The 27,115-nt window shown below is 36.4% G+C and overlaps 1 protein-coding gene across 3 annotated transcripts; it reads left to right on the top strand.

Moving 5' to 3' along the window:
* On the top strand, positions 1-27,115 carry LOC134473088 (zinc finger protein 14-like). Of its 3 annotated transcripts, XM_063236610.1 has the most exons (6): positions 2-155; positions 15,472-15,516; positions 16,842-16,899; positions 19,363-19,489; positions 19,679-19,739; positions 21,268-27,115. In XM_063236610.1, the coding sequence occupies exons 4-6, from the start codon at positions 19,402-19,404 to the stop codon at positions 23,339-23,341; spliced, it is 2,223 nt and encodes a 740-aa protein (XP_063092680.1). In that variant the 5' UTR covers positions 2-155; positions 15,472-15,516; positions 16,842-16,899; positions 19,363-19,401; the 3' UTR covers positions 23,342-27,115. The 3 variants fall into 3 exon arrangements, with proteins under 3 accessions (XP_063092679.1, XP_063092680.1, XP_063092681.1); XM_063236611.1 differs by lacking the exon at positions 16,842-16,899; XM_063236609.1 differs by lacking the exons at positions 15,472-15,516; positions 16,842-16,899 and having other exon boundaries at positions 1-155.

The following is a 27,115-nucleotide window of genomic DNA, read 5'->3' on the forward strand; positions in this document are numbered from 1 at the left end:
GCTCCGCGGTAGGCGGGCTCCTTTTCTCCCGCTCCGAAACGTCGGCTCTCCGCTGAGGACAGAGAGCCGCTGGGCTGCCTGACTGCGGGTTTAGGAACTCTCCCGGTGGCAGCTTGCGTGGGAAGCACACGGGAAGATCCTCCAGCCACGCAATGGTGACGTTGTGGGATGGGTGCCCATAAACGGGACGCGGGCGTTGGGGTGAGGGCTGGGTGGAGGCGGGCGCAGCAGCAATGGCGGCCCGCAGCCTCGCGCCGCTCAGGAGAGGGCTCCTCTGCTCCGCAGCGCCTGGAGCGCCATCCAGGCCGCCCTCCTGGGGCGCGTTCCTTCCGTGCATCCCACACTCGGTCCTTCCCCAGCCACCCCACCGGCCTAGCGTGCGGCCAGGCAGCCGCAGCCCGTAGCTGCAGTTCCATTTGTGTGCCTAAGTGGGAACTATGGGAAGACCCTGATTGCGGTGGGGAGTCAGCATGGAGGATCGTGGTGTGCGGAATCTCTGAGCTGGTCGTCCCTCCAGCAGAACTGGAGGACCTCAGTTTTACAAATACCACTTTGCAGAGTCTTAGAGCCACGATTTAACTGCCCAGGCCAACGCTGCTCTGTAATGAAGAGTAAATGTCTAAAATTCGAATCTGTACCCATATTGCCAAACTTTGAGTGAGGAGACTTGAAAGAAAGGGTCGCCACTCCTGGAGGCGCCACGCCTGTGACCCTAGCATTTGGGAAGCCGAGGCCAGAGGTTCACTGGGAGTTGGAGATCAGCCTAAGCTACTTTGTGAGTTCAAGGCTAACCTGAACTACATAGTGAGAACCTGAGTCAAACAACAATAAAAATAGTAAGAAAGAAGGAATGATTGATTTAACCTTGCTGGCTGTGTGAGACATTGGAAGAGCGCTTGTCAAACATGTAGTGAACTCCCACGTTACATAAGCACCAATGCAAAAACAATTCTCATCTTAATGATTTAGGCGGCACCTGTCCTAAAAGAGAGAAGATCACTTAAGTGAAGCCTTCCCATAGAATTAGAATGCCCAGAGAAACGGAGGGGATGTTAATATGTTAGCAAAGGTAGTGGTACCATCTTCCTGGTAAGCACTAACTACTTCTAGAAGCATTGCCTGTTACACACAGAGTGGGCGTATCATTAAATTTAGACATTTGCATCGACATGGGATTAGGAGTAGAAAGGAGAGGGGTAGCAGCTCAGATATTTGCAATAGATTTTGGTAGACACTTTTTTATTAAAGAGAAAAACAATTTTAAAACAAGATAATTAGAGGGGTAACCATGGTTAATATAGTGCCTATTGTTATCTTTAGTCACTCATAGTACAAGATAACTGCATTTAATTGTCTAGATAATATTAGCACAAACCTTTCTTTGCAATGAATGAAGAGAAATTAGTAGCATAACTATCTTAACTATCATATACATGTATTTTTTTCCAGCTTCTCACACTAGGGAGATTACGATGTTTACATGTGTGAGTCTAATTGGTTTTACGTATGAGTATGATATCTAGTTACATCCATTTATCTATAAAAGCCTCAAGTTTATCCTTCTTTATGACTGAGCTCATTGTATAAAAATACCATATCTTTTTTTATCTGTGCCTCCTTTGAAGGATATTTAGTTTGTTTCCAAGATCTAGCTATTACAAATTGTGGAGCTATAAACATGGGTGGTATAATGTTTTTAATTCTTCTGGGAAGATACCCAGAAGGGAAATAGCTGGGTCAAATGCAACCTCCAATCCTAGTTTTTTGAGGAATTGCTGCACTGATTTCCAGAGTAGTTGCCCTAGTTTGCACTCCCACCAACAATGGAAATGGGTTCCTTTTCTCCAGCATTTGTCAATGGTTGATTTCTTGATAAAAGCCCTTCTTTCTCACTGAAGGTAGAATCGCAGTGTTTTAATTTGCTCCTCTTGAATGACCAGTGATGTTGAACATTTGTTTCATATATTTATTTGCTGCTTGTATTTCTTCATCTGAGAAATGTGTGTTCTGGGATGCCCATTTCTGGATTGGGTCTATAAATTTGGGAGGTCTGATTTTTTTTTTTTTTTCAAGTTCTTTATATCTTCTCCATAGTAATCATTTGTCTGAGGAACACCTGGCAAACATTTTTTCCTACACTGTGAGTTTTCCCTTTGTGGGTGGTTTCTCTTGCTGTGCAGTTAGTAAGGTGAGAACCCAGTTGTTGATTCTTTATGATAGTTCATGTGCAATCAGGGTTTTATTCATAAAGTCTTTTGCTGTAGACACTGTTTTAAGAATTGAGAGGCTGACTGAGGTGAACTTCTTGTTACAGGAATATTGTATTAGGAGTAAAACCTGAAATGTGAAGTTTGCAGTGTAGGGAGGAGCAAATGGGAGGAGAAAGAAATAGGAGAGGAGATGGTGAGTGTGATAAAATCCAGGATACAACAGATACGTCTTCTACCACTGATTAGGTAACTTAATCATTTTTAAAAAGTTTTTTGAGACAGGGTGCTTCTATATATTTCCAGCTGGCATTGAACTTACCATGTAGACCAAGTTTACCTCCAACTTGTGACAATCCTGTTGATTGTTTCCTGAGTATTGAGACTAGAGGTGTGTGTTGCACATTTGTCCCTCATTGCTTTGGAGGTAAAAATGGAAATTAGGAAATTGAGCTTATCTCATTTAAAACATTTGTAGGTATCATCTAAGTATGATTGATAGGAATTTCTCCAGGATACAACAGATTTTAGATGTGGTTGATGAATTTGGGACATTTTCTATGGAGTACACTCTCCACCTTTTGGTATTTTTAAAGTTTTGAGACCAGGTCACTATTAGGCCCAGGCTGCAGTAAACTTTTGGTCTTCTTTCAGCCTCCTGGATTGCTTACATGACAGGCATGTGCTACTATGCCTGGCTGATACTAGGGGTTCCTTAATCACCACTGTTACACAGTATTACTGTTCTTGATTAAATGAAGTATCAAGGAGGCATGGTGCTGCCCACATTTTACCTTGGCCACTTGGGACACTGAGGCACGATTACTGTACTAACAATAGGCTGGACAATGAAGCAAGACCGAGATTAACATAGAATAAAATCACTTGGGGCTGTGTCTCCAGTCTAAAATAACTTGTGTAACATATCCAGGGCCCTGAATTCAGTCCAGTACTGAAGCATTAAAAAAAAAAGTCATGTGTACCCAATGGAAAATTTACTTTGATTTGGAATTTATACTGTTTGCACACTAGAGGTCTGTGGTACAGTATTTGGTCAGGATGCTGGGCCACAGCAGTGAGAGGATGTCAGTGAGAGCAGTGTCCTGCTCTGCCAATGAGAGGATGCCATCCTGTGGTTTATAGTGTAGCAGTTCAGTAAACTATATCAAATATTTCATATTTGATTATGAAATAAGCTATGTTACATATATTTCCTCAAATATAAGTCAAAATAAATGTACCCTTGGTAACTCAAGCAGAATGCACGGGCTCATTCTTTTAACTCTGTAAAGGGCTTCTATGTAGAATATGAAACTTGTCAGGTTGTACCTTGTGTTGAGTGCTATATTGGTCAGGTTCTATAAAACAACTGAACTGGGATACTTTATGAGTAGTGTTTTGCTTTGTAAAGCAGCAGTGCTATGGTTTTTGTTTTTGATTTGGTTGTTTATTTACCCGTTTTAGTACTATGGAGAGGTCTACCACCTGGTCATACTGTCTAGCCTGTTCCATGAGGACCAGGGGCTAGGATAGAAATTGTCAGTGATCAGACTCAGGGCTGAGCAGTTTAACCACAAGGAACCAGTCACATACAATGTGAAAGAGAAAACACTTCCATTCTTAGTTCTGTTCTATGCTGATTGTGGGAACTACTCTTACTGCCTCAGTGTTGGAGCAAGTCTGTGGCTTTCTACTCTACTGTTTTCTGTTTTCCTATTGCCTCTTCTTTGCTTTAGTAACACGGAACTCATGTCTGCCTGGACATGACTCAGACTTGAAGCTCTTTTTCCTTTGCAGTGACTTACATCTCTCTAGGGATAGAGGTGACCATGAGCATTTGTTCTGTGTTCCGCATGTGACTGGAGTCTGCTGTCCCTGATAACTCCTCTAACTTCTGAACTCCCACACTCTGGAAACAACTCTCTCAAGTTGGCATGCTGTAGAATCCCATGGGAGAGGTCTCTGGAGAAGGGCACAGGGGACAAAGCTTCAGTTCACTCATGCCTTAGTCTGACTTCTACACCCTCAGTGTGTGTCATCATCACAGCACAGACCTTTTGTAGGTTTTTGCTCTAGTAGAATCTGAAAAGCAGTGAGGGAGGGAAGAGAGGAGGAGAAAAAGCACCTGGCATGGTGGCACATGCCTATAATCCTAGCACTCAGCAGCCTGAATCAAAAAGATTGCTATGTATTCAAGGTCAGCCTGAGCTACATAGTGAGACTCAGTTTCAAAAACAAAAACTAAAAATTGTTCACTTGCACCCTGAGATGTTTGTGTTACTCAGCTTGGTTCTGTAATGCAGAGTTAGAAAAATGTCACCATGTGCGATGTTTTTACCCTCTCACCTAGCAACTTATGTGTCCCTGACCCTGCTAAGTCAGAAGCTTTCAGCCACTGGTGAATCTATACTTAGAAAACCTGTGAATGTAACATAGCACCTCGTTTGCCATTTCCACAGTTATGGGAAAACAAGTGTTACAAGTTCTGTCAGTGATAAATATGCACTGGAAATACTCTTTTCTTGCTGCCCTAGAAACAGATGAGAGGCACCACTGGTGCTCAGGAACATGTTTGCTAGTGCAGAGAATATCTATTTAAAATCGAATACATGCCATGGTACCACCTCCAGGGGACAAAAGTTTCTATTTCTCTTCCCAGTAAACTCCAGAATGCTTTCAGATTTGATGAATTTTATTGACTTGAATTGATACTTCATGTTTTCTGTCTTTTATGCCTTCTTTTACCCCCTTCCTGTATAAGCACTTTTGTAATTTATATGCTTATATTTTTACATTTGTGTTTAATCTAATTTTTAAATAAACTATTTTCTTTTTGAGTTATCAGTCATTGAAAAGAAAAATACCTTGCATAATATTTTTTATTTTGAAGGGAGTAAAACGAAACAAAGCAGAACAGAGCAAAATAGTGAACAGTGAGAACAGTATTGGATTTCAAAAACAAGACAGATGGAGACATTCCCCACAGTTGCTGTATTACATATTGTTATCCTCTAAACAGATGCTCAGACTACTGGCTATAGGACCACAAAGTCGATCACTCAAAGCAACTATTAAGTTGTTGTGTAACTTAGTTGCTCTCATGCTAAGCTTGTGTTCATTTGAATCAGCCAGTGGCCTACTGCAGTGAGGGCGGTGTACCAACTGGTTCATAGAAAGGGAGGCTTGATTTCTTAGTTCTCTTCCCAGCCTATGACTGTTGCAGGTTCATGAGAAGGGCAGGTTGACTTCTTGGTTCTCTTCCTGGCCCTCATGTCTGCTCTTGGCTCACGGGAAGGATGGATTGACTTCTCGGTTCTCTTCCTGCCCATGACTGCCCCTGGCTCACAGAAAGGGCAAGTTGACTTCTTGGTTCTATTCTGGCTGTGACTGCCTGGCTCTCGGGAAGGGCAGGTTGATTTCTTGGTTTCTTGGTTCTCTTTCTGGCTTTCATAGCTGCTGCTGGCTTATAGAAAAGGTGGTTTGACTTCTTGGTTCTTCCTAGCCCACATGGCTGTCACTGGCTTATGGAAAGGATGAATTGACTTCCATAATTTTTAATCTGTAAGATAATTTCTTTGGTGAACAGAAATCATGTCTCTTTTTTGGTACATTTTACAGTTACCTTAATGTTTGTGCCTTTACAAATTAATATCTGAAGGTTTTTCCACTCTGACTAGATGAGAAAGTGACTTCCTTATACTTTCTTCCATTTCTTGCTGTTTCTTATTTCATATTTTTGCATTATGTCTGCCTAGAGTGGACTTTTGAATATTTGTGTTGGAAATACCAGGTTTACTTGGTCCATGAAATATACAATTTTCTACCATAAATGTTTGATTAATCAATTATTCCTCTTGATTTGTACATCCACCTATATCAAATCTCATTTTTGAATATAACAAGTGTTTCTTGGTAAATTTATTAGGTTTAAATGTGGCCTAGTTTTCAGACTTCAGTGACTGTAATTCTGCTGCATGTTTCAGAAATGGAAAGGGAAACTTCTCTTTATCTTTTAATTTCAGATTTGAAAAGTAGGGTGCTGCCCTTTGTTTTTTCAAAAGGGGTTGTAAAAGATGTTTGTTACATTCATGAGTTTCTTCATTGGTATTATAAATGTACTTGTATAAATAAAGTTTGAAGAATTTATAGCATATCACATCATCAAATTTAAGTCTGTCCATTATTTTCTACATATTCAGATACTTGTCCAATTTTTTTTTCTTCTTCTTTTTGGGTAAGGATTCCCTAGGTAGGCTAGGTGACCATGAACACATGTAGTTCAGGCTGGGCTGGAACTTGGTTTGTTCTTCTGCCTTAACCTCCCTGACTGTTGAGATTCTGGCATACTTGGTTGTTAAATTTTATTTGTGCGTAGTATTTTTCTATGTGACTATGTTGTAGATTTTTAATTTTTTGATAAGATTTTTTAAAGGTGGATATGTAAATGTTTACAGGTGTATGACTATTTTTCATTGTTCATGAAGTCTTTGCTTTGCAATGATATGTGAGGAAGAATACCTCGTACAAAACAAAATATTGGCACAGATTGACATCAGTAGCAGAATGGTTCATGTTAATTCTTTTTAAGACTGACATTAGGAGTTTACTCAAAAATTGATAAAAAGTTCAATCTTCTAATAAAATGTTTCTAAAAATATAGTTTATTTCCTAAAATGTTCATGATAATGCATTATAAGCGTATTCATTGTACTTTGTTTCTATTAATAGCAAATCACTTTTTAAAAAAACTTCAAACCTAAACCAAAGATCATTTAGTTTATCTGTAGTTACCATGCATATACTGAACTTTATTTTATTTTATGGAAAAAAAGTAAAACAAAATTTCAAAAACAAAATGATAGAATAATAATAATAGTTAATACATTGCATATCGTTATCTTTAAAGTAGTTACGCAGAAAACAAGATATGGGCATAAAAAATTCTCTAATCGATATTAATATGAACCTTTCTTTTCAGTGAACTAAGACACACTTGCCTTTTTTCCTTTTCTTTTCTTCCTTTCTCCTTTTCCCTATACTAGTTCCTTTTTCCTTTTCATGTTTGTACATTTTAAACCTTATTTACTCTTTCAGTTTCTCATAGATAATGTGTACACATGTGAGTGATTGATTTCAGTTATGAGCATGGTCTCAAGTTGTATCCATTTACCTATAAAAGTCTCAGGTTTATCCATATTTATGACTGAGTAGTACTCCATTGTATAAACATACCACATCTTTTTTTATTCATCCCTTGCTTGATGGGCATTTGAGTTGTTTCTAAGATTTAGCTATTACAAATTGTACTGCTATAAACATAAGTATACATGCTGTGGTATGATGTTTTTAATTGTTTTGGGAAGATAACAGGGGACTACCTGAGTCAAATAAGACCTCTAGTCCTAATTTTTTGAGGAATTTCCATACTGATACCCATAGTGGTTGCACCAGTCTGCATTTCCATAAATAATGAGGATGGTTCCTATTCTCCTACAAGGCCACCATAATTTGTTATTGGTTGATTTCTTGATAATAGCCATTCTTTCTGGGGTGAGATACAGAGTCAGTGTATTAATTTGCAGTTCTCAGAGTGACAAATGATGTTGAATATTTTTTCATACATATATGTGCTGTTTGTATTTCTTCATCTCAGAAGTGTATATTCATCTTAGATGCCCATTTTTGGATTGCATCTTTGAATTTGGGAGGTCTTAATTTTTTTCAGTTCTTTATTATGTTCTCGATATAAGTCCTTTGTCTGAGGGACAATTGGCTACATTTTATCCCACTCCATGGGTTGTCTTTTTACTCTGTCTTTTTACTCTGCATCTTTTCTTATGCAAAATCTTTTTTTTTTTTTTTTATTTAAGAGGAAAAAGAGAAAAACACAAAACAAAACAAAGCAGTGTAAGGGTACACGTAATACAGAACTACAAGAAAAAAAAAAAACATAACAGTAAGAAATCACCTGTTAGTAGATTACATATTATCATCTTGAAAATAGTTGCTCAAATCACAGTATCAAAGAATACAAGGTGGACATTCAAACAGGGAGACTGCAAACAGCTGTGTTCAATGATCCAAAAACATTGATATAGTCAGCTATTTAACACCCCTAAACACACTTGCTGTTATATCCGTTAGAGCTCTTTTTCTTTTTCTTTTTTTTCCCTCTCTTTTTTACAACAAAATTTACACATTTTGGATTTTATTACTCCTTAGTGCTTATTACTTTTTCTGGGGGGGAGAGAGTACAGTCAAATATGGCAAAACAAAGCTGTCAGTCAAAACCAAGGATAGACATAGCACATGGTGTAGAACAGAGTACAAGGTTATCAACAATGGTTATCAACGTTGTCTCTTGTTTCCTTAAAAAGAATTGTCTATCTCATTAGATATTATAAAGTTGGACAAAACAGTAGAGAACAAGACCAATAAAACTTAGGCATTGTAAACATTACAGGACGTCCAAAGGAGACAATAGTCAAACCAGAATGGGTATCTTAGTGAATCTTATTGCCTTCAAAGTAGTTGCCGCAAAATCTTTTTAATAAGATGAGATCCCAGTTGTTGATTTTCTTTGCTTACACCTGTATCTTCAAGATTTCTACTTACTTTCTCTTCTAGTAGATTTAGTGTTTCTGTTTTAACATTCAGATCTTTGATCCATTTTGATTTTGGGTCTAGTTGTAGTCTTTGGCATGAAAAGATAGTTCTTCCAGCACCATTTTTTAAGAGGTTTTCCAATGAACATATTTGGCCCCCTTGTCAAAGATAAGGTGGCTGAGCGTGCTTGTATTTGTGTCTGCATCTTTTAATGTGTACCATTGATCCTCGGGTCTGCTTTTTTTTTTTTTTTTTTGGTGAGGACTATGCTGATTTTATCACAGCAGCATTGTCTAATTTCAAGTCAGGCATTGTGATGTCCTCTACCTTGCCTTTGTTGTGCAGAAGTGGTTTTGCTATTGGAAGTCTCTTCTGTTTTCACATGAATTTTAGGAATGTTTTTTTCAGATCTGTGAGGTACACTATTTTGATTGAGATTGCATTAAATCTATATAACAATTTTGTTAGTATGGCCATTTTGACTATATTGGTTCTTTTCCATGAGCCAGGAATATCTTTCTGGTAATCTTCTTCAACCTCTTCAGTCTCCTTTTACAGTTATTGTAATTTTCAATATACAGATCTTTTACTTCCTTTGTTAGAGTGATTTCTAAGTATTTCATTATTTTGGATGCTATTGTGAAGGTTATGGTTTTCCTGAACTTGATTTTAAAAAATGATTTGAGAGCTGTTCTTTTATACTGTTTTCTGATTACAAATTCTTTGGTTTTATTGTATTTATATAGTTTAGTGAGTATTAAAAATTTGAGAAAGTCTATATTATTTTCCAGTTGATTTCTGAGATCACTTGGCATTGTTGCAAGGTGTTGCACCTTAATACTTTCTTGATTCATGGGTAATGATTTTACCTGGTCCATTTCAGTTCTTATATCACTTAGTTCTTGGTTTTTTATTAGAGACTTCAATAAATAATCAGAAATTAACATTTTGAAAACATATTTATTGCCAATATTCAAATAATCACGAGATTTTTCTTTGTTGATTTAAGTTTCTGATGCTGAATTATCCTGATCTTTGATAAAACATACAATCATCACTTAATTATGATGTGTGTGCATGTATGTGTCTGTGTGTGTTTGTGTGTATGTATACTTCAGGTTGCATCTCAGGCATAATATATGCTAGGGACTAATGCTACTGCTTACCCTTCTTGCCAAGATGAAAAGCTATTCTCTAATCACCCCTTGTAATTTTACTATTTAATGTTTATACTAACATTGAAAATTGCATACATAGGTGTTACAGCCTTTTTTTCTAAACATGTTTCCTGGTTTCCAGTAAAAATCATAGTAAAATTTCTGCAGAGAGTTCCTATTTATTTATATACAGGATCTTACTTTGTAGCCTATGCTGGCTTTGAACTCATGAATCCTCCTCCCTCTGTCTCCTAATGCTGGGGTTGCAGATATGTACCATCATGTCTTGCTATCCTATCCATATTTTTAATAGGAAACCTCATATAGCTAAGCATCTGTTTTTAGTGTAGTGGTTGTATTAGTTTATAATTTATATACACAACAAATATATTCATCTTGGGGAATTGGTGCGTATACATGTCTCATCTTCATCTATATCTTAAAATTTCATTGAAGCACCTATAATGCCTCTGGGAGATAAAATTATGAAGGGAACATTTTTGTTTGTACCAAGTTGCTTGCCAACTTGTTGGATTCTCCACAATCCTTATTCATATCTCATGTTGGAAATTTTACATATTATTAAAAATTTATACCTACTATCTAAAGCTCATCAAATGATAGGTTAAATTATACTTTTTATCTTAAAATATACTTGGTTAGTCGTATGCAGAGGTGTACTCATCTACTGCCAGCATTCCAGAGGCTGAGCAACAAGACTGAAACTAATGGACAGCACAGCCACATAGTAACTCCTTCTCAGAAATTAAAATGACAGTGGTCTTGGCAAATACTTTTCACTTTTATAGTGACTTTTGCTATTATACCTGCCTTGTTGTTCTTTGTCTTGTTTATAGTTTTCAGATTATCGATTACAGTTTTGTTTTTTAAAGTAAAGCATGCTGTTCATATTTTGCCTGGGACTGCATGAAATCTGTATAAGAGTTTTGGGAGTGTGGACATTTTGACAATATTGAGTCTGCCTATCAAGGTGTAGGAAACATCTTTCCATTTTCTAGTGTCTTCCCCAGTCTCCTTCCTCCAAGTTCTGAGTCCTCTATCTTACGGTCTTTCACTTCCTTGGTTAGATTAATTCTAGGTATTTTTTTTTTTTTTAGAATCTATACTATTAATGATATTATTTTTATCATCTCCTTTTCATCCTGTTTATTGGTCTACACAAATGCTGATATTTATGTGTTGAGCTTATATCCTGCTACATTACTGAAGCTTGGCATAATTGCTGAGTTTTTTGGTGGAGTTCTTTGCGTGTTCAATAGAGTATCATGTCCTCAGGAAATAGTGATAATTTGAGTTCTTTTCTATGTGTATCCCTTTTATTTGTTTCTGTTGATGGATTGCTGTGGCTAATGTTTCTGGTGCAGTGTTGAATTGAAGAGGAAATAATGGGCATCCTTTCCTTGCCCCTGATTTTAGGGGGAATGCTTTTAGTTTTTCCATATTTGGTATGAAGCTGGCTGTTGGTTTCTCATACATGACTTTTCCCTCATTCCACTCCAGGGCCCTGGTAGTGAGGTGACCTCAGACCGCAGGCTTTGCCTGAGATCCACCTGGCTTCTTCTGTTCATTGTGACTGTGTGAGGAGCCTGGTGCTGGCTTTGAGCAGCCTCTCAGGAAGCTGTATGTCGGATGCTCACCCCTGCTTCTGGCTTTTTACCTCTGCCTCATGCTCGTCCTTGGTTTCCTAAGACTGGCATGTTTAATGTAGAAAGTTGAGATCAAGTGGGAGGTTTGGAGCAGCCAGGGCTCTGCTATATCCTGAGAAAGTTTCTCCATCTGGAGTTTGGCCCCTGCAGTTATATTTAAACTGTAGGAAAACATTTTACACTAGAGTACCTTTGAGAAAAGATAAAAATGAGGATGAAGAACCCTCTTCCCTTTTTCTTTTCCTCCTCTTCCTCCTTCCTTGTCATCTGTGCATTGATACAGAAGCAGTGTCTCTATCAAAGATTGTTTAGACAGGCTGTTCTTAATGGCGAGCCCTTTGGGATGTGTGCATATCCAGTTAATACTAATTCTTACCCAACAGTCCACAGCAAAGTATTTATGAACATAATCCTTCAGAGGATAAGTTATTGAGGTTTTAAAATTTGGTGTCTTGAATGATAAAGTTCAAGGACCTTTCACATTAGGTTTGTTTCAGTCTGTCCTAAGAGCTTTAATCTTGGCTTCTTTAGATACTAAGCACTTGGCTAGGTCCTGCCTTTCTTTTCTTTTTTTTTTTTTTAATACCAGTAATCGAACTTGGGACCTTGTATTTGCTGGTGGGCACGTATGCCACTGACCTATATCCAGCCCTCTAGGTCCTACCCTTCTGCAGGACAACATTTAAATTTTCATTTTAATCTTCAAGAGCTAGCAGTTGAACAAACACAACTGAATCAAGTGATAGGACATCCCGAGGTTACTGAAGAAATCCTGGTAGGATGAGGTCCATATTCACATCTAATCTTACAGTTAACCCTTGCTGACCAGATTTATTAGCATATGGCTCTCATGATGAAGTGAACTTGGGCTTCTATTCCTGAGGAAGGTATTCCCTCTCATTCTTTCTTATACATTCTTCAGGGCTTATGATAGCCTTAAGTTCAGTTCTGTCTGAGGATAGATACCACATCTATCTTCTGCTAAACAGTAGAGAATATTGTTACAGTAGGCTTTTGAGAATGCTAGTAAGGATTGTAAACAAGCATTATGTGCTGTCCAAGCATGAAAATCTGGGAAACTATTTGAAAGTATGCCAAGGTCATAAACCTTCAGTTTTCTCAAACTGTGTTTAGTTACTTAAAGTCAAGCTTCTTTAAAATATACATCATTTTAATTGTGTCAAACAGGGCATATTTGTAAACAGTGCACTCAACCCCAGGGAAAAAAGGGTACAAGTGTCTTTCCTGCAGAGGAAAGCACTAGAACCCTTGTAGTAAACATTAGAAAGGAAATCATTGGGTTAATCAGTGTTGCTCTAAATATTATCAAAATGATACCTCACTGGCAGAAAATGGGATTTGAGCCTGGTCCCAGGCCCACCAAACAGTGGGTGGCATTTCCAGTCCTCAAGAAGTCTCCAGAGGAGTGTTGTGTTCCTTATCACTGGACCCCAGAACCTTCCCTCCGATTCATGGGTGACCTTGATTGGTAGAAATCTGTTAAAATCCTCATGGGAATCTGGGAACCTTTTCCCTTAGGCACTATGAGTTTAGTCTTAGAAAAAAGTAGGTTAAGCCTACAGGGTGTTGAGGTACTTCCTGAGGTGGTTAATTCAGACTATTTGAGAGAAATTCATGTTGTTGTTCAGTTGCATGATGATGGGGTTTTTGAACCAGGAGATTATACTGCACAATTGAGTCTTTTACCACCTGGTCAAAACTAGAGCTGCTAGTTTAGAACAGATCTGAGGGAATAAAATATTTGATAGTTCCCATAAAGAGGTATTCCTCACTCAAGATATCACAGACTAATGGCTCATGTATCCTACGAAGATTGTAGGAAAGTATTTTTAGGAATGTGTGAATGCTGGTGCAGATGTTTCAGGGATGACTTCATCTCAATGGTCAGCTGCCTGACACACCTGAGTGAGCTTTGGTCACCTCCTTGGTCAGGTTCTGGTGTCCAGGAAGTTCACAGAGTGCTACAACTTTGCTTTGTGTAGATCCTGATAGTTTTAAGGGAGTCTTTCAGACATTTTTTGCAGGACTTTTAATCAACTTGTGGGACAGGGATTTACTAAAGAATGGTGAATTCCAGTGATTAATTGGGCAATCCCACCTGTTGATAGAAAGATGTAAAATATGGGATATGTTGCAGTACAAGGACAGGGAACAAAAACAGCAGGACAATCACAAACCTATGGAAGCCTGCCAGAGGAATGACAGAGGAGATCCTGGCTATGAGATAAATTTTTAATGGGGGTCATTGTGGCTTCTCCTGATCCAAAACTGCTCTGATTGAAATGGAAAGCTTGTATTCTGTTTGTTTGGATCAATGGTCTCTACCAAAGAAGCTCATTTGCTTATGAGCATTAGTAGAAGAGCAGCTGAAGGCAAAACATATTGAGCCTTCTGCTAGCCCTTGGAATACTCCTGTTTTTGCCATACCAAAGAAATTTTGAAAGTAGAGGCTGCTTCAGGATTGAAGATCTATGCATTCATGTATTTACCCTATGGGTACTTTGCAGGCCAGGCTTCCTTCTGCTATTGCATTTCCACAGGACTGGCCTATGACAGTTATTGATCTGGTAAACCATCTTAAGTCAGTAGGACTGACTCCATTGTGCTGTTACTGTGCCTTCCTCTAAGTTTGGACCAAGTGCAAGTGCACTTCACTTTGTCTCAGCCTCTATTATTACAAGAACAGAAACGGGGAGATATGGGGGATCGGTTAATGAGAATCAAGGCTTAATTGTCCTGTGTGAGGACAAAGGAGAAAAACAGCAAGCTGTGCTCCTTCAGAAGCATGCAGGCATTACTAGCATATTGTAAATTCCAGGAAAGTTAACACAGCTGAGATCCAGTTTACCTGGACATATATGATAGATAATGGGAGGCAGATGGATTTATTGCTGTCATAATTGATTGTTCCTATGCCTATGTAAATAAAATTGAAGTAGTCCAAATGCTCAGGGCTTTTGTCCACTAGAGGCAAGAGGTCTCTGGCTTTTCATTTCAGATTAATTCATTGTGTGTGTCTTTCATGTTTGTTTCATCCCCTGTTTGGGGATAAACTCATAGACCTTCCTACACTAATATCTCTCTTCCTCTCTTTTATTAAATGTTTAAATCTTTGATTCATTTTGATTTTGATTTAATACATGGTGGGTGATACAATTTTAGTTTCAATCACTGGAAACAAATAATCAGTTTTCCTAGCACTGTTTGTTGAATAGGTTATTTTTCTTATGACATATGTTTTTGACTCCATTATCAAAGATCACATAGTTGAGCATGTTTGGGGTTGTTTATTTACTATCCATTTTGTTCCATTGATCCACATGACTGATTTTGTTCCAGTACATTCCATTTTATAGCATGCTTTGTAGATTACCTTGAAGTCTGGTATATTGATGCCTCTTTATCCAAGACTGCTTTTGCTATTCAACATCTCCTCTGGTTCCATAGGAATTTCAGGATTACCTTTTCTAGATCTGGAAAATACTGTATGCTTTTGATGGTTTGGTTGGGATTGCATTAAATCTGAATAAAATTCTTCAGTGTATACAGTTTTAAATTCTTCAGTGTATACAGTGTTTAAATTTTTGGATTTTTGAGACATGATCTTACTATGCAGTCCAGGCTGGCTTTCACCTTGGTATATACCTGAGACTGGTCTGAAATATAGAAATTGTCCTGCGGGCTGGGATTGCAGGCGTGTGCCACCATGCTCCCTAGGAGTACCATCGCTTTGAGAGAGTATTGGTTCTGCTTACCCAGAAGTAGGGCATGTGTTTCTATTTTTCTGATTTCCTCTTGAATCTCCTTTGACAGAGTACTGGAATTTTCTTTGAGGAAGTCTTCTACTTTCTTGGCTAAGTAAGTATTTAATTTTCTTGATGTTCTAATGAATGATAATGTTATCAGACTATCCTCATAAACTTCCTAATGAAGTACAAACTGCTAATAGTTTTTGTGTTGTTTTTGTATCCTGGTACATTGCTGAAAGTGATTATTTTGGTTTTTTTGTATTTGGTTTTTTGAGGTAAGGTCTCATTATATAGTCCAGGCTAGCCTTGAACTCACCATGTAGCCCAGGATGGCCTCAAACCCACAGCAATCCTCCTGTGTCAGCATTCTCAGTGCTGGGATTATAGGCACGAACCACCACACCTGGCTGAAAATGATTGTTAACTCAGGACCAGGGATATAGCTCAACAGCATAAGCACCTAAATGGCAAGTGCAAGGTCCTGAGTTTAATCCTTGGTACCAAAAAAAGATTATTAACTCTTTAAGAATTTTTTTTGGTGAAGTTCTTTGGATCTCTGTGTGGAGTATTACATCAACAGCAAATAATGGTAATATATGGTCTTCCTTTCCTGTATACTATATACCCCTTTTATTTCTTTCTGTTGCCTGATTGAGCTGGGTAACGTATGGAGTACTATGTTGAATATACATGGTGCTAGTGGGCATCTTTGAATTGTTACCAATTTTAGAAGGAATGCTCTTAATTTTTCCATTTAATATGATGTTTGCTGTTGGTTTGTCAAAAATAGTTTTTATCAGCTTCTGGTATGCATCTTCCTAATTGCTTCCTAGTTCTTAGGAAAATACATTTGGATTTTGTTACATGCCCTTTTTGCATCTATTGATAGGATCACATGATTCATGACCTTGCTTCTGTTCATGTAGTGTATTATATTTATTGATACATGTGTATTGAACCATCCTTCCAGCTCTGGGATGAAACTCAGTTGGTTATGATGTAAGATCTTTTTGATGACGTGCTTTTTAGTAATACCTTGTTGATATATTTTGCCTGTATGTGTATTAGGGAGGTTGACCTATAGTTTTCTTTTTCAGTTTGTAGTTTATCAGATTTTGGAATCAGAGTGATCTTAGCTTCTTTAAGTGAATGTGAAAACACTCCATTTGCCAAGCTTGAGAAGTATTTGTGATAGAACTTTTTGATGGTTTTGTGAATTGAACAGTGAATCCATTGTGTGTGAGCTTCATTTAGTTGGTATATTCCTTCCCTGCTGTTTCTATTCATTGCTTGGTATTTGATTGGCATTTTTTGTGTCTACTTGGGTTAGCTTTGTTAATTTTTGTGAGTTGTGAAATGTGTTCATTTCTTTAAAATTTGCCAATGTTTTGAAATATTTTTAAAAGTAATTAGTATCTTCTTGATTTTTAACAGCATCTATTTGAATTTCTTCTTTCACTTCTAATTGCATTGATGTCTTCTTTTTCTCTTGGTAAGTCTGCCTGAGGATTTATCTATTTTGTTTATTCTAAGAAGCAGTTTTTCAATTTATGATATTTTGCTTATTTTTAGTCCCAATTTTATTGATTTCTGCTTTAATCTTTATAATTTCCCTCCCTAATTTTGCTCTTTGCCTTGATTGATATTTCTTAGTTATCTTAAGATTTCTCTAAGGTTATATATTTGAACTTGTTTTTTTGTTCTTCTAATGTGAGCATTGACTAGTGAATTTCCCTCTTGGGAGTGTTGCATAGTATCCTAAATTTTACAGAGAATTGTATAGGCATTGCCATTAACTTCCATGAATGTTTATGTTGATTTTTACCTTAATTTCTCCTGTGACCTATTGGTTGTTTAGGTGTGTGTGATTAATTTTCCAGGTTCTTCTAGCTTCTCTGTGATTTCTTCTGTCATTGATTTTTTTTTTTTAACTCCACAGTGGTCTGATAGTACACATGGGGAGACTTTGATTATTTCATGTATTTCAGCAGGCTTTGTGGACTAGTGATCTATTTATGAGCAAACACTAGGTGCTCAGAAAAGAATGTCAGCTCTGCTTTAGTGGGATAAAATACAATATAAATATTAAATGCACATTCCAAAGATATAATTCATTTATGATATTTTGACATGAGTGTATATTTCTTTGATCTTTTGTGTCAAACATTGTTTTCTGAAAATAGGGGTTCCAGTACTCACTGCATATTTATAAACATTATTCTTGTTGGATTGTTCTCTTAATATGTAGTGACCTTTGTGTCTTCTAATTAGCTTTAGTTTGAAGTTCACTTGTGTGAGATTAAAATTAGCACCCCTTCTTGTTTTGGGGGACCTAGTGCATACAAGATGATATTACATTCCTTAATTTTTTAGTCTTTGTACATTGTTTTGCATTGAATGAGCTATTTGAATACAACATACTGCTGAATTCTGTATTTTTGATGCAATCTGTCAATTTGTGTCTTTTAAGTGGAGAGTTGAAGCCATGACTATTAAGGAATATTACTGCAATGTGTTGATTTTTGAATTCTTTGTCTGTTGAGGATGTGTTTTCCTTTTCTTATAGTTTTTTTTTTTTTTTGTTGTTGTTGTTGTTTGAGTTGACCTTGCTTGTTTTCATTTTACCTGGGCGTTTAGTTATTATACAGACACTAGTCATTTCACAACCAAGTTCTGGTCCTATGCACAGTTTATTAACTACATTGGTCAGTAAATGAGGACTTGTATAGATTATGTACATTACAATGTTTAGAACAGAGATATGGTCAAAGGAAATTCAAGCTTGACTTTTCTTTCTTTCAAATTTTATTTAAAGAAAGAAAGAAAAAAATAGAAAAAAGAAAAAAAGGTAAAATAATACAGAATTCAAAAAAATTAACACCAGGAAATTGCTAACTATAATTGCTAATATATAATGTATCAACTGATACATTATATATTGTCATCTTAGAAATAGTTGTTGAAGTTACAAAATCAAAGCATAAAAAGTGAATAGACACTCAAACATTGGCAGTGCAAACCATTCTGTTCAGTGATCCAACAGAAATTTAGTAATATGGTCATCTGTCTTACCCACCTATACATACTGTTACATCCTTTAGGACACTTTCCTTCCCTTTCACTTTTACAATATCTATTATACTTTTTAGATCTTATTGCTATGTCAGTTTTTATTATTTTTTACATTAGAAAGACAATATGATATTTATTAATGTGAATCTTATTTCACTAATGAGGATTTTCTCAAGTTGCCTCCATTTACCTATAAAGGCCTCAAGATCATCCTTTTTAAAAAAATTTTATTTAAAGAGAAAAAAAGCAAAACAGAAAAAAAGGGTAGCAATAATACAGAATTTCAAACAAAAATAAACACTAAGAAATCACTAGTTGATAAATTACATACTGCCATCTTAGAAATAGTCCAGTTTCATTCTCCAGTGAATACTGTAACACTTTACATTAACTTAAATTACCATAATGAGTTTTATTTTGTATTGAATTATAGTTTTTCCTATGAAACCAGTTTCAAGTTTCACAATGTTGTCTAAATTCAAAAAAGAAGGGATCTGTTTCCTAAATAATAATGAGAATATAGAAATATTTTCAATGTTTGTTAGAATAAATCATTTGGTATTTATCTACTCTAGTTCTTTTTACCTCACATCTGTTCTAGTAAGCTGTCTCTGTTTACCATGCTTTATAGACAGTGTAGAAATAAAACTGGGGTTAGCCAGCAGGGAACCAATACTCCTATTCTGTTGTTTCTTTAACTGTAAATTTCCATCTAGCATCAAAATCTTGTCTGAGAAGTGGATATGGAATAATTGTTTGTTAAGGAAGGCATGAAATATTCCTTTGTGGGACTCGTTTCATTCCAGCTTTTTTGAGTAGATTTGAGATACTTTGTGGTGTGAGTCTTACTCTTCTTCCTGGAAATATGTTTCTGATGATTTAGAATGCAGTGACCTTTGAAGATGTGGCTGTGAGCTTCACCATGGAGGAGTGGGCTTTGTTGGATCCATACCAGAAGAAACTCTACAGAGATGTGATGTGGGAAAACTTTAGCAATGTAACTGCTATAGGTAAGGAAGATACTTCTCATTCATGTAATTGGAGGGATTTGGTTATTGCTTATGAGTGCAGATTACTTTATTGGAATATGGAAGTATTTTGATGAATTTTTTGGTCATGATCAAATTATACCATGACTAACTAAAAGCTAATAATTTTTAGTAAATGTAACTCATTATTACATTTTTCCTACACTTTAGGAAGAAAATGGGATGACCAGCAAATTGAAGATAAGTACAAAAATTACAGGAAAAACCTAAGGTAACTTGTACTCACAAGAATGTTTCTCAAAGGTCAGAAATATGAAAACCAAGCAAACTATACAAATGAGACCATGTTAAAAAAAAGTACAGAGAGCCAGGCATGATAGCCTGCCTGTATTCTTAGCACTTGGACAACTAAAGCCGGTGTCTTGTCAGGATTTCAAGGCCATCCTGTGCTACATAGTGAGTTTGTGGCTGGCCTGAACTATGCAGGGAGGCCTTGTGTCAAAAATCAAAACAAATAAAAAATAAACAAAATGAGGCCATGTATAAATTTATTTAATTGCACAAAATTTCTCCAAAGATGCATACATGTATCTAGAATCTCACATTCTAGTATCTAGAATCTCACATTTGAATATTGAAATATCTCAGTATCTGAAATGTATCAAGTAGTGAATATATGCCACAATTGACATTATCTAATGTATAATAATAGGTTATTTTCTATTTCTAAGAGTATAAAACTATAAAATTGTATTTAGGTGTTAATCAGAGGTATGTGTTTAAAAATTGTGTTTAGATGAGAGCCAAGTTCAGGATATCTAATTATATATACATACATACTCAAAAGACTTTCTCCTCAAATTGCATAAATAATGCTGTATGTATTTAAATCTAGTACGCACATTCAGTATTTGCAATATCGGTAACTTTGAGGAACTATTCAAACTCTATAGCCCTGTTTTGATAATAGCAGTTTCCAAGCAACCCTCAAAAGTATTTATGTTCTAAAATACAGCATCAGAAGTCACCTTTTCATAATGCTAGTGGGAATGTCATGATAGTATAACATCTATGGAGAAATCCATGGATGTTCCTCAAAAAAGTAAAACTAGGAATTTCATTTTATCCAGCCATATTTCTGCTGTGTGCATTCCCACAGTTAAATGCACATTCTACATGCATATCCATGTTTGGAGCAGTAAAAGTTACAAAGTGAAGCTCTGGAAACAGCCTGGCTGCTCATTCACAGATGAGTAGAGAGGAAAAGTGGAATAGCCTGGGCAGGATGGGGCATACTGGGAAGCTGAAGCAAGTTCTTGCTCTGCCTGGGCATCTTAATGATTACTGAGGCTCACTCATAAGAAAAGATAAACGACTCTGCAGCTCAGTGCTAAAACCCTGGGTTCAGTCTCAGCACTGACAATAATGCTTTATATATGTATAATAGAATGGTATTCAGTCTTAAATGAGAATGTAATGATGTCATTTGCTAAGCAATGTGTCAATCTGGAACCTATGTTATGTTAAAAGAGTTACACAGAGTTCTGTATTACATGTTATATTTTATATGAGAAATTCAAAATATGAATTAAAAAGTAAAATAAAGGAGACATGATATTAAAGAGGCAGGAGAGGGTGAAGAGACTGGAAGGGTGAATGGCAGAGTCATGGAGGAAAAGGCTATAAAAGTAACACATGATTATATGTATGAAGCAGATGTTCAAAATGAACGTGACCAGTGTGTGTTTCTAAAATGTCACTTTTAAACTCTAGAATGATTGCTGGTTTTCCTTTGACAGAAACGCAGAGATAGATAAACGCTGTCAATATAAATTATGGTATAAATATGGAGAAATGGATTTTATGGCTTCTGATAAAGATGTGCACATGAAACTGCTTAGTATAAAACCAGGTAAAAGCCTTGCATGTGGAAAGCCTCCAGTTGGTGATTCATCACCTGCTGTGCCCATCATACACAACACTGGACTCAAATCATATGTGCTCCATGGATTTGAACAGAAACTATGCAACTGTAACAGACATGGGAAAGCCTTCACTGACTTTCAGTCCCTGCAGAAACATGCAAAGACAAATCCTGAAGAAAAACCTGATGGATATAAGCAATGTGGAAAATCCTACTCTGATTGTACTGAAAGAAGTAATGCTGAAGAGAAATTCTTTGTACATAAGCAAAATGTGAGAGCCTTCAGTTTACCCAACTATGTTCAAATCCAGAAAAGAGATCAAAGTAGTATAGAAACCTATATATGTATACAGTGTGGGAAAGAGTTAAATTCTCACCATGATATTCAGAAACATGAAAGAACTCACACTGGAACAAAATCCTATGTATATATACACAGTTGGAAAATGTTAAATAATAACACTTCATTTGGTAATCATGAAAGAACTCACATTGGGCGAAAACACTATGCATATAAACAATGTGGAAAAGCTTTCAGCCCACCAAGTCATTCTCAGAAACAAAAACAAACTCACACTGGGGAGAAATCCTATGTATGCAAGCAATGTGGGAAAGCTTTCACCACATACACTTCTTGTCAAATACATGAAAGGACGCATAATGGGGAGAAACCCTATGTATGTAAGCAATGTGGGAAAGCTTTCAGCTGGCAGAGTGTATGTAAAATACATCAAAGGACTCATACTGGGGAGAAACCCTATGTATGTAAGCAATGTGGGAAAGCTTTCAGCACACACATTGTATGTAAAAGACATGAAAGGACTCACACTGGGGAGAAACCCTATATATGTAAGCAATGTGGGAAAGCTTTCAGCAGACAGAGTGTATGTAAAATACATGAAAGGACTCACAGTGGAGAGAAACCCTACATATGTAAGCAATGTGGGAAAGCTTTCAGCACACACATTATATGTAAAAGACATGAAAAGACTCACACTGGGGAGAAACCCTATGTATGTAAGCAATGTGGAAAAGCATTCACTACACACAGTTATTGTCAGATCCATGAAAGGACTCATACTGGACAAAAACACAATATATGTAAGGAATGTGGGAAAGCTTTCAGCACACATAGTGTGTGTAAAGTACATGAAAGGACCCACACTGGGGAAAAACCCTATGTATGTAAGCAGTGTGGGAAAGCTTTCAGCACACAAAGTTACTGTCGAACACACGAAAGCCGTCACACTGAGAGAAAACCTTACACGTGTAAGCAATGTGGGAAATCTTTCACTACACACCGTTATTGTCAAACACATGAAAGGACTCACACTGGGGGCAAACCCTATGTATGTAAGCAATGTGGGAAAGCTTTCAGTAGGTGCAGTGAATGTAAAAGACACGAAAGGACTCACACTGGGGAAAAACCCTATGTATGTAAGCAATGTGGGAAAGCTTTTAACACACACAGTAATTGTCTGGCACATGAAAAGACTCATAATGAAGAAAAACCCTATGTATGTATGCAGTGTGGGAAAGCTTTTACCACCCACAGTTATTGTCAAAGACATGAACGGACTCACGCTGGGGGAAAACCCTATGAATGTAAGCAATGTGGGAAAGCTTTCACCACACACAGTTCTTGTCAAATACATAAAAGGACCCACTCTGGAGAGAAACCCTATGTATGTAAGCAGTGTGGGAAAGCTTTCAGCCGGCACAGTGTATGTAAAACACACGAAAGGACCCACAATAGGGAGAAACCCTATGTATGTAAGCAATGTGGGAAAGTTTTCAGCACACCCAGTTACTGTAAAGCACATGAAAGGACTCACACTGGGGACAAACCCTTTGTATGTAACCAATGTGGCAAAGCTTTCAGCAGGTGTAGTGAGTGTAAAAGACATGAAAGGACTCACACTGAGGACACATCCTATGTATGTGAGTAATGTGGGAAAGCTTTCTGGAGACAAGAGTCATTGTGAAAAACAGGAAAACCTTATGTATGTCAGCAGTAAAGGAAAGCTTTCACCACACACAGTTCTTGTTAAAATATGAATAAATCCACAATGAGCAGAAACTGTATGAAAGAAATGTGGGAAAGTTTTCAACACATGAGTTATCAAGGGCATGAAAGGAAGCAAACACTAGAAACCCCATGAATGTAAGCAATATGGAAAAGCCTTTCAATTATTCAAGTAATCATCATAGATATTGAAACTTAGGAAATTAACTTTGAATAAAATTATTTCCACTAATATGAAAGGATAGTGTAGAGGATCCCTTTCTTTGTATGCAACACTTTAAAAAATCTTCCAGAACATAAGTGTTATATATCTCAATGAATTCATAAAACAGAATCTAAACATATGCATGTGAGTAATGTGGTAAATAATTTATTTTTCTTAATGAATTTAATTTCATGAAACAATTCATGAGAGGAAGCCATACGTATGCAATAAATATGGGAAAACCTACAATTTTTCCACTTACCTTGAAAATCATGAAAATACTCCCACTAAAGTAAAAGCCTATATAAATAAGATGTGAAAGCTTTTTATGATTATCATAACATCATAAAACATGAACAAACTCAAAATGATGTATAAATCAGTATAAATACTGAATGTGAGAAAAATAATCAGTGATAGAGACAGAGAGATATGTTAGGCATGAGAAACACTTTCAAAGCACGTATTCAAAAACCATCTTCCTCTGGTAGATCTATGGATTAATGCAGCGAAGAGGTTCTAAACTACATAATAATGTTAAATTCTGAATGACTGTTGCATCCAACTCTTCAGTACCTGGCCTTAAAAGGACATTTTACATATGAGCTATTGCCTTAGTTGTATAGGAAATGTGAAGTATATTCATACAATGAAATTTTATTGACTCTTAAATCCTTCATTTGTAACAATGTACATTAACAAAGAGCTCACATGAAATATGCCATGCATATCAAGGAAATTAAAAGCTTGATTATATTTGTTTTTAGCATTGAAAATTGACAACTTTAAAGAATCAGTGTTTAGTGATAGTTGCCATATGTGGGTGGGAAAATTGAGATATGTTAATGAGAAATCAGTACATTTTTCTTGTAGCATATCAGAGGGCGTAGATCTCATAGTGAGTACAGTGATTGATGCAGTACCACATAGCATTACAATCTAGTAAAAGCAGTTTTTATTGTTTTGTACATATCCTGTTATGGTTCATATCTAGATGTCCCCCAAAGCCTCATGCAGTGATAGGATTTTTTTTTTTTTTTGAGGTGGCTCAATCTAGAGTGTGTAACTGATTCATGGTGCATTGCTGGGATTGTGGATCAACCCATCAATTGGCACAACCCTGGTCCCAGTAGACTGGATACAACATAGGGCACAGAAAGAGGCTTGTCTCTGTCTTTGTCTGTTTTTCTTGTTAATTTTATTATCTTCTGCCACCACAAATTTTTGCCCTCTGCCATGTGCCACCTTGCCTTGGAACCAGCCAATTATGAACTAAAACCTCTACAAACTGTGATCTAGATAAACCTTTATTCCTTTCACTTTGGGTGTTGGGTATTTTGTCCTATCAGAGAGACAAAAGTAACTAAGATATATACCCAAAAGTAATTGTGCTAGGTGATACAGATGCTATCAAGAAAGATTGTGGTAATTTCTTAATATAAATAGCAACAGATCGCACTGTATACTTTCAATATATAATTTTATTATTTGTTTAATGAAATAAATTTAACAAAATACATGATGTGTACAGAGAATCAACCTTTGTTGTCAATTTTTATAAATGAATTTAGTTTGTATTGTATTTGTTTCTGAAAGTAGTCAGTATTAGTTGGTCTACAGGTTGTGTGATATTGTTAAAATATTCAGTATTTTACTGAAATTTATACTTGGCACCTTGGGAATCTGCAATAGTTTCTTGAATAATTTGGAAACAAATGACATTATCTCAAATTCATGTTATCCCATTTTGACAGAACATTGTCATATAGGTGTTTAGAAAACTTTAAACATTTTAAAAGTACTTAAGTTTGTCTGATTTGTCTCTAACATTTTATTTTCAGTGTATTAAATTTCCTGGAAATGTCTTGAATTTGCCCTTCTTTATAGCCAAGAAGTATTCTATTATGTATACATACCATATTTTCTTCATCTGTTAATAAACACATGTGAGAACACAGAGGGATAGCTCTTTGGTAAATGATAGATGATGAGAAGAAAGGGGATGTGTAAAGATTTAATATATATCAGCTACTCATAATGAACACAATGTCACAAGCATGAATTAAACAATGATAATATTGACATGATGAAATGGGTAAAGGGAATCTGGAACTGGAGAGAGGATTGTAGATTAGGAGGAAAAGGATAATTGTAAGAATTAAAATGTTAAATATATAGGCCTGCTCCCTAAGATGAATGTGAAATTTACTTCATGTACATGTTAATTTAAAACAATACTTAGATACTTAAATATTTGTAGACATTTGCTACTTTTTTGTGCTTCCTAAACATTTCTGAGTGGATGCATTGAAAATATATAAAGATGCTTTATGTGTCTGGGAACCAACCTTCATTTTGCAGATTTCTGTAGTTTTGAATTCCAAATGAACATTTTGTTGTAGGCTCCGAATAAATGTATTGACACTAATTTAAGCAGCAATCCATTGCATACACCTCCATTGATTACTTATGGCAGTGATTTTGGGGTTTTCTAAGGGATAAGCAGCAGTCACATGCAACAGAATGTGTGCATCTATCAGGTTGCACTGACAAATGGAAATATAGTTTTGTTGTTGGTATTTCCTGTCTGGATCCTACCATGGTTGTTGGTATACCATACAATTCCCCAAAATATATTTATATACCTTGCATTAATGCACTGTAGTGAACCTAATTGAAATGTCAGTATTGTTCACTTTATGGAATAATTATTTTTCACAGTTCTGAAGTCCAGGGAATCTAGCACTGATGCACTAGCAACTTAAATATTTAATGAGACATGTGGTGGCTTTTAGCTGAGATCTCCCAAGGCAGAGAGTGAACAAGATGTCTTTGGCCTCTCTTTTACATGTGTGTGTGTGTGTGTGTGTGTATATATTTTTTCTCCAATTAGACTTTATTGGTACATTTTAGATACACATAATGATCACATTCATCATAGAGAATTTGTACCTGTACATGATATAACTTGTTTTTTCCCCATTTCCCTACCCTCCTTTCAATCCCTTCTTCCTTCTCCATTTTTGAAAACCTTTTCCCCCTATTTTTAAAGTTTTTCCTTCCTTCCTTTCTGCCTCCCTCCCTTGTTTCTCTCCTCATTTGAATATTTTCTTCCTATTTCACAATATTTATTATACATTTTAGTCATTATTTACACTTGTAGTTTCTTATATCAGAGAAACAGTATGATAGTTACACATATGTGTCATATTTATTTCACTTAAGAGAATGATCTCAAGGTGCTTCCATTTACCTAGAAATGTCTTGAGCTTATCCTTTATGGCAGAGTAATACTCCATTTATACAAAAGAACCAAGTCTTCTTTATACCTTCACATATTAGTGGGCATTTGGGTTGTTGCCAAGATTTGGCTATTACAAACTGCCTCTATAAATATGGATGTGCATGTATTGCTGTGGAATGATGCTTTTAATTCTTTACAGAAGATACAAAGATTGGGAATACCAGGTTCAATAAAAACCTCTAGTCCTA

Source organism: Cavia porcellus, unplaced genomic scaffold (genome assembly GCF_034190915.1).
Source record: "Cavia porcellus strain 051 isolate PalLab524CR breed Dunkin Hartley unplaced genomic scaffold, mCavPor4.1 scaffold_25, whole genome shotgun sequence".
Lineage (NCBI taxonomy): Eukaryota > Metazoa > Chordata > Mammalia > Rodentia > Caviidae > Cavia > Cavia porcellus.

Bases quoted from the DNA above. Each gene is read 5' to 3' on its own strand.
- LOC134473088 (XM_063236609.1), top strand. The intron at 19,490-19,678 runs GTAAGGAAGATA...CCTACACTTTAG, and splicing joins TAGCAATGTAACTGCTATAG to GAAGAAAATGGGATGACCAG. The intron at 19,740-21,267 runs GTAACTTGTACT...TTCCTTTGACAG, and splicing joins AATTACAGGAAAAACCTAAG to AAACGCAGAGATAGATAAAC.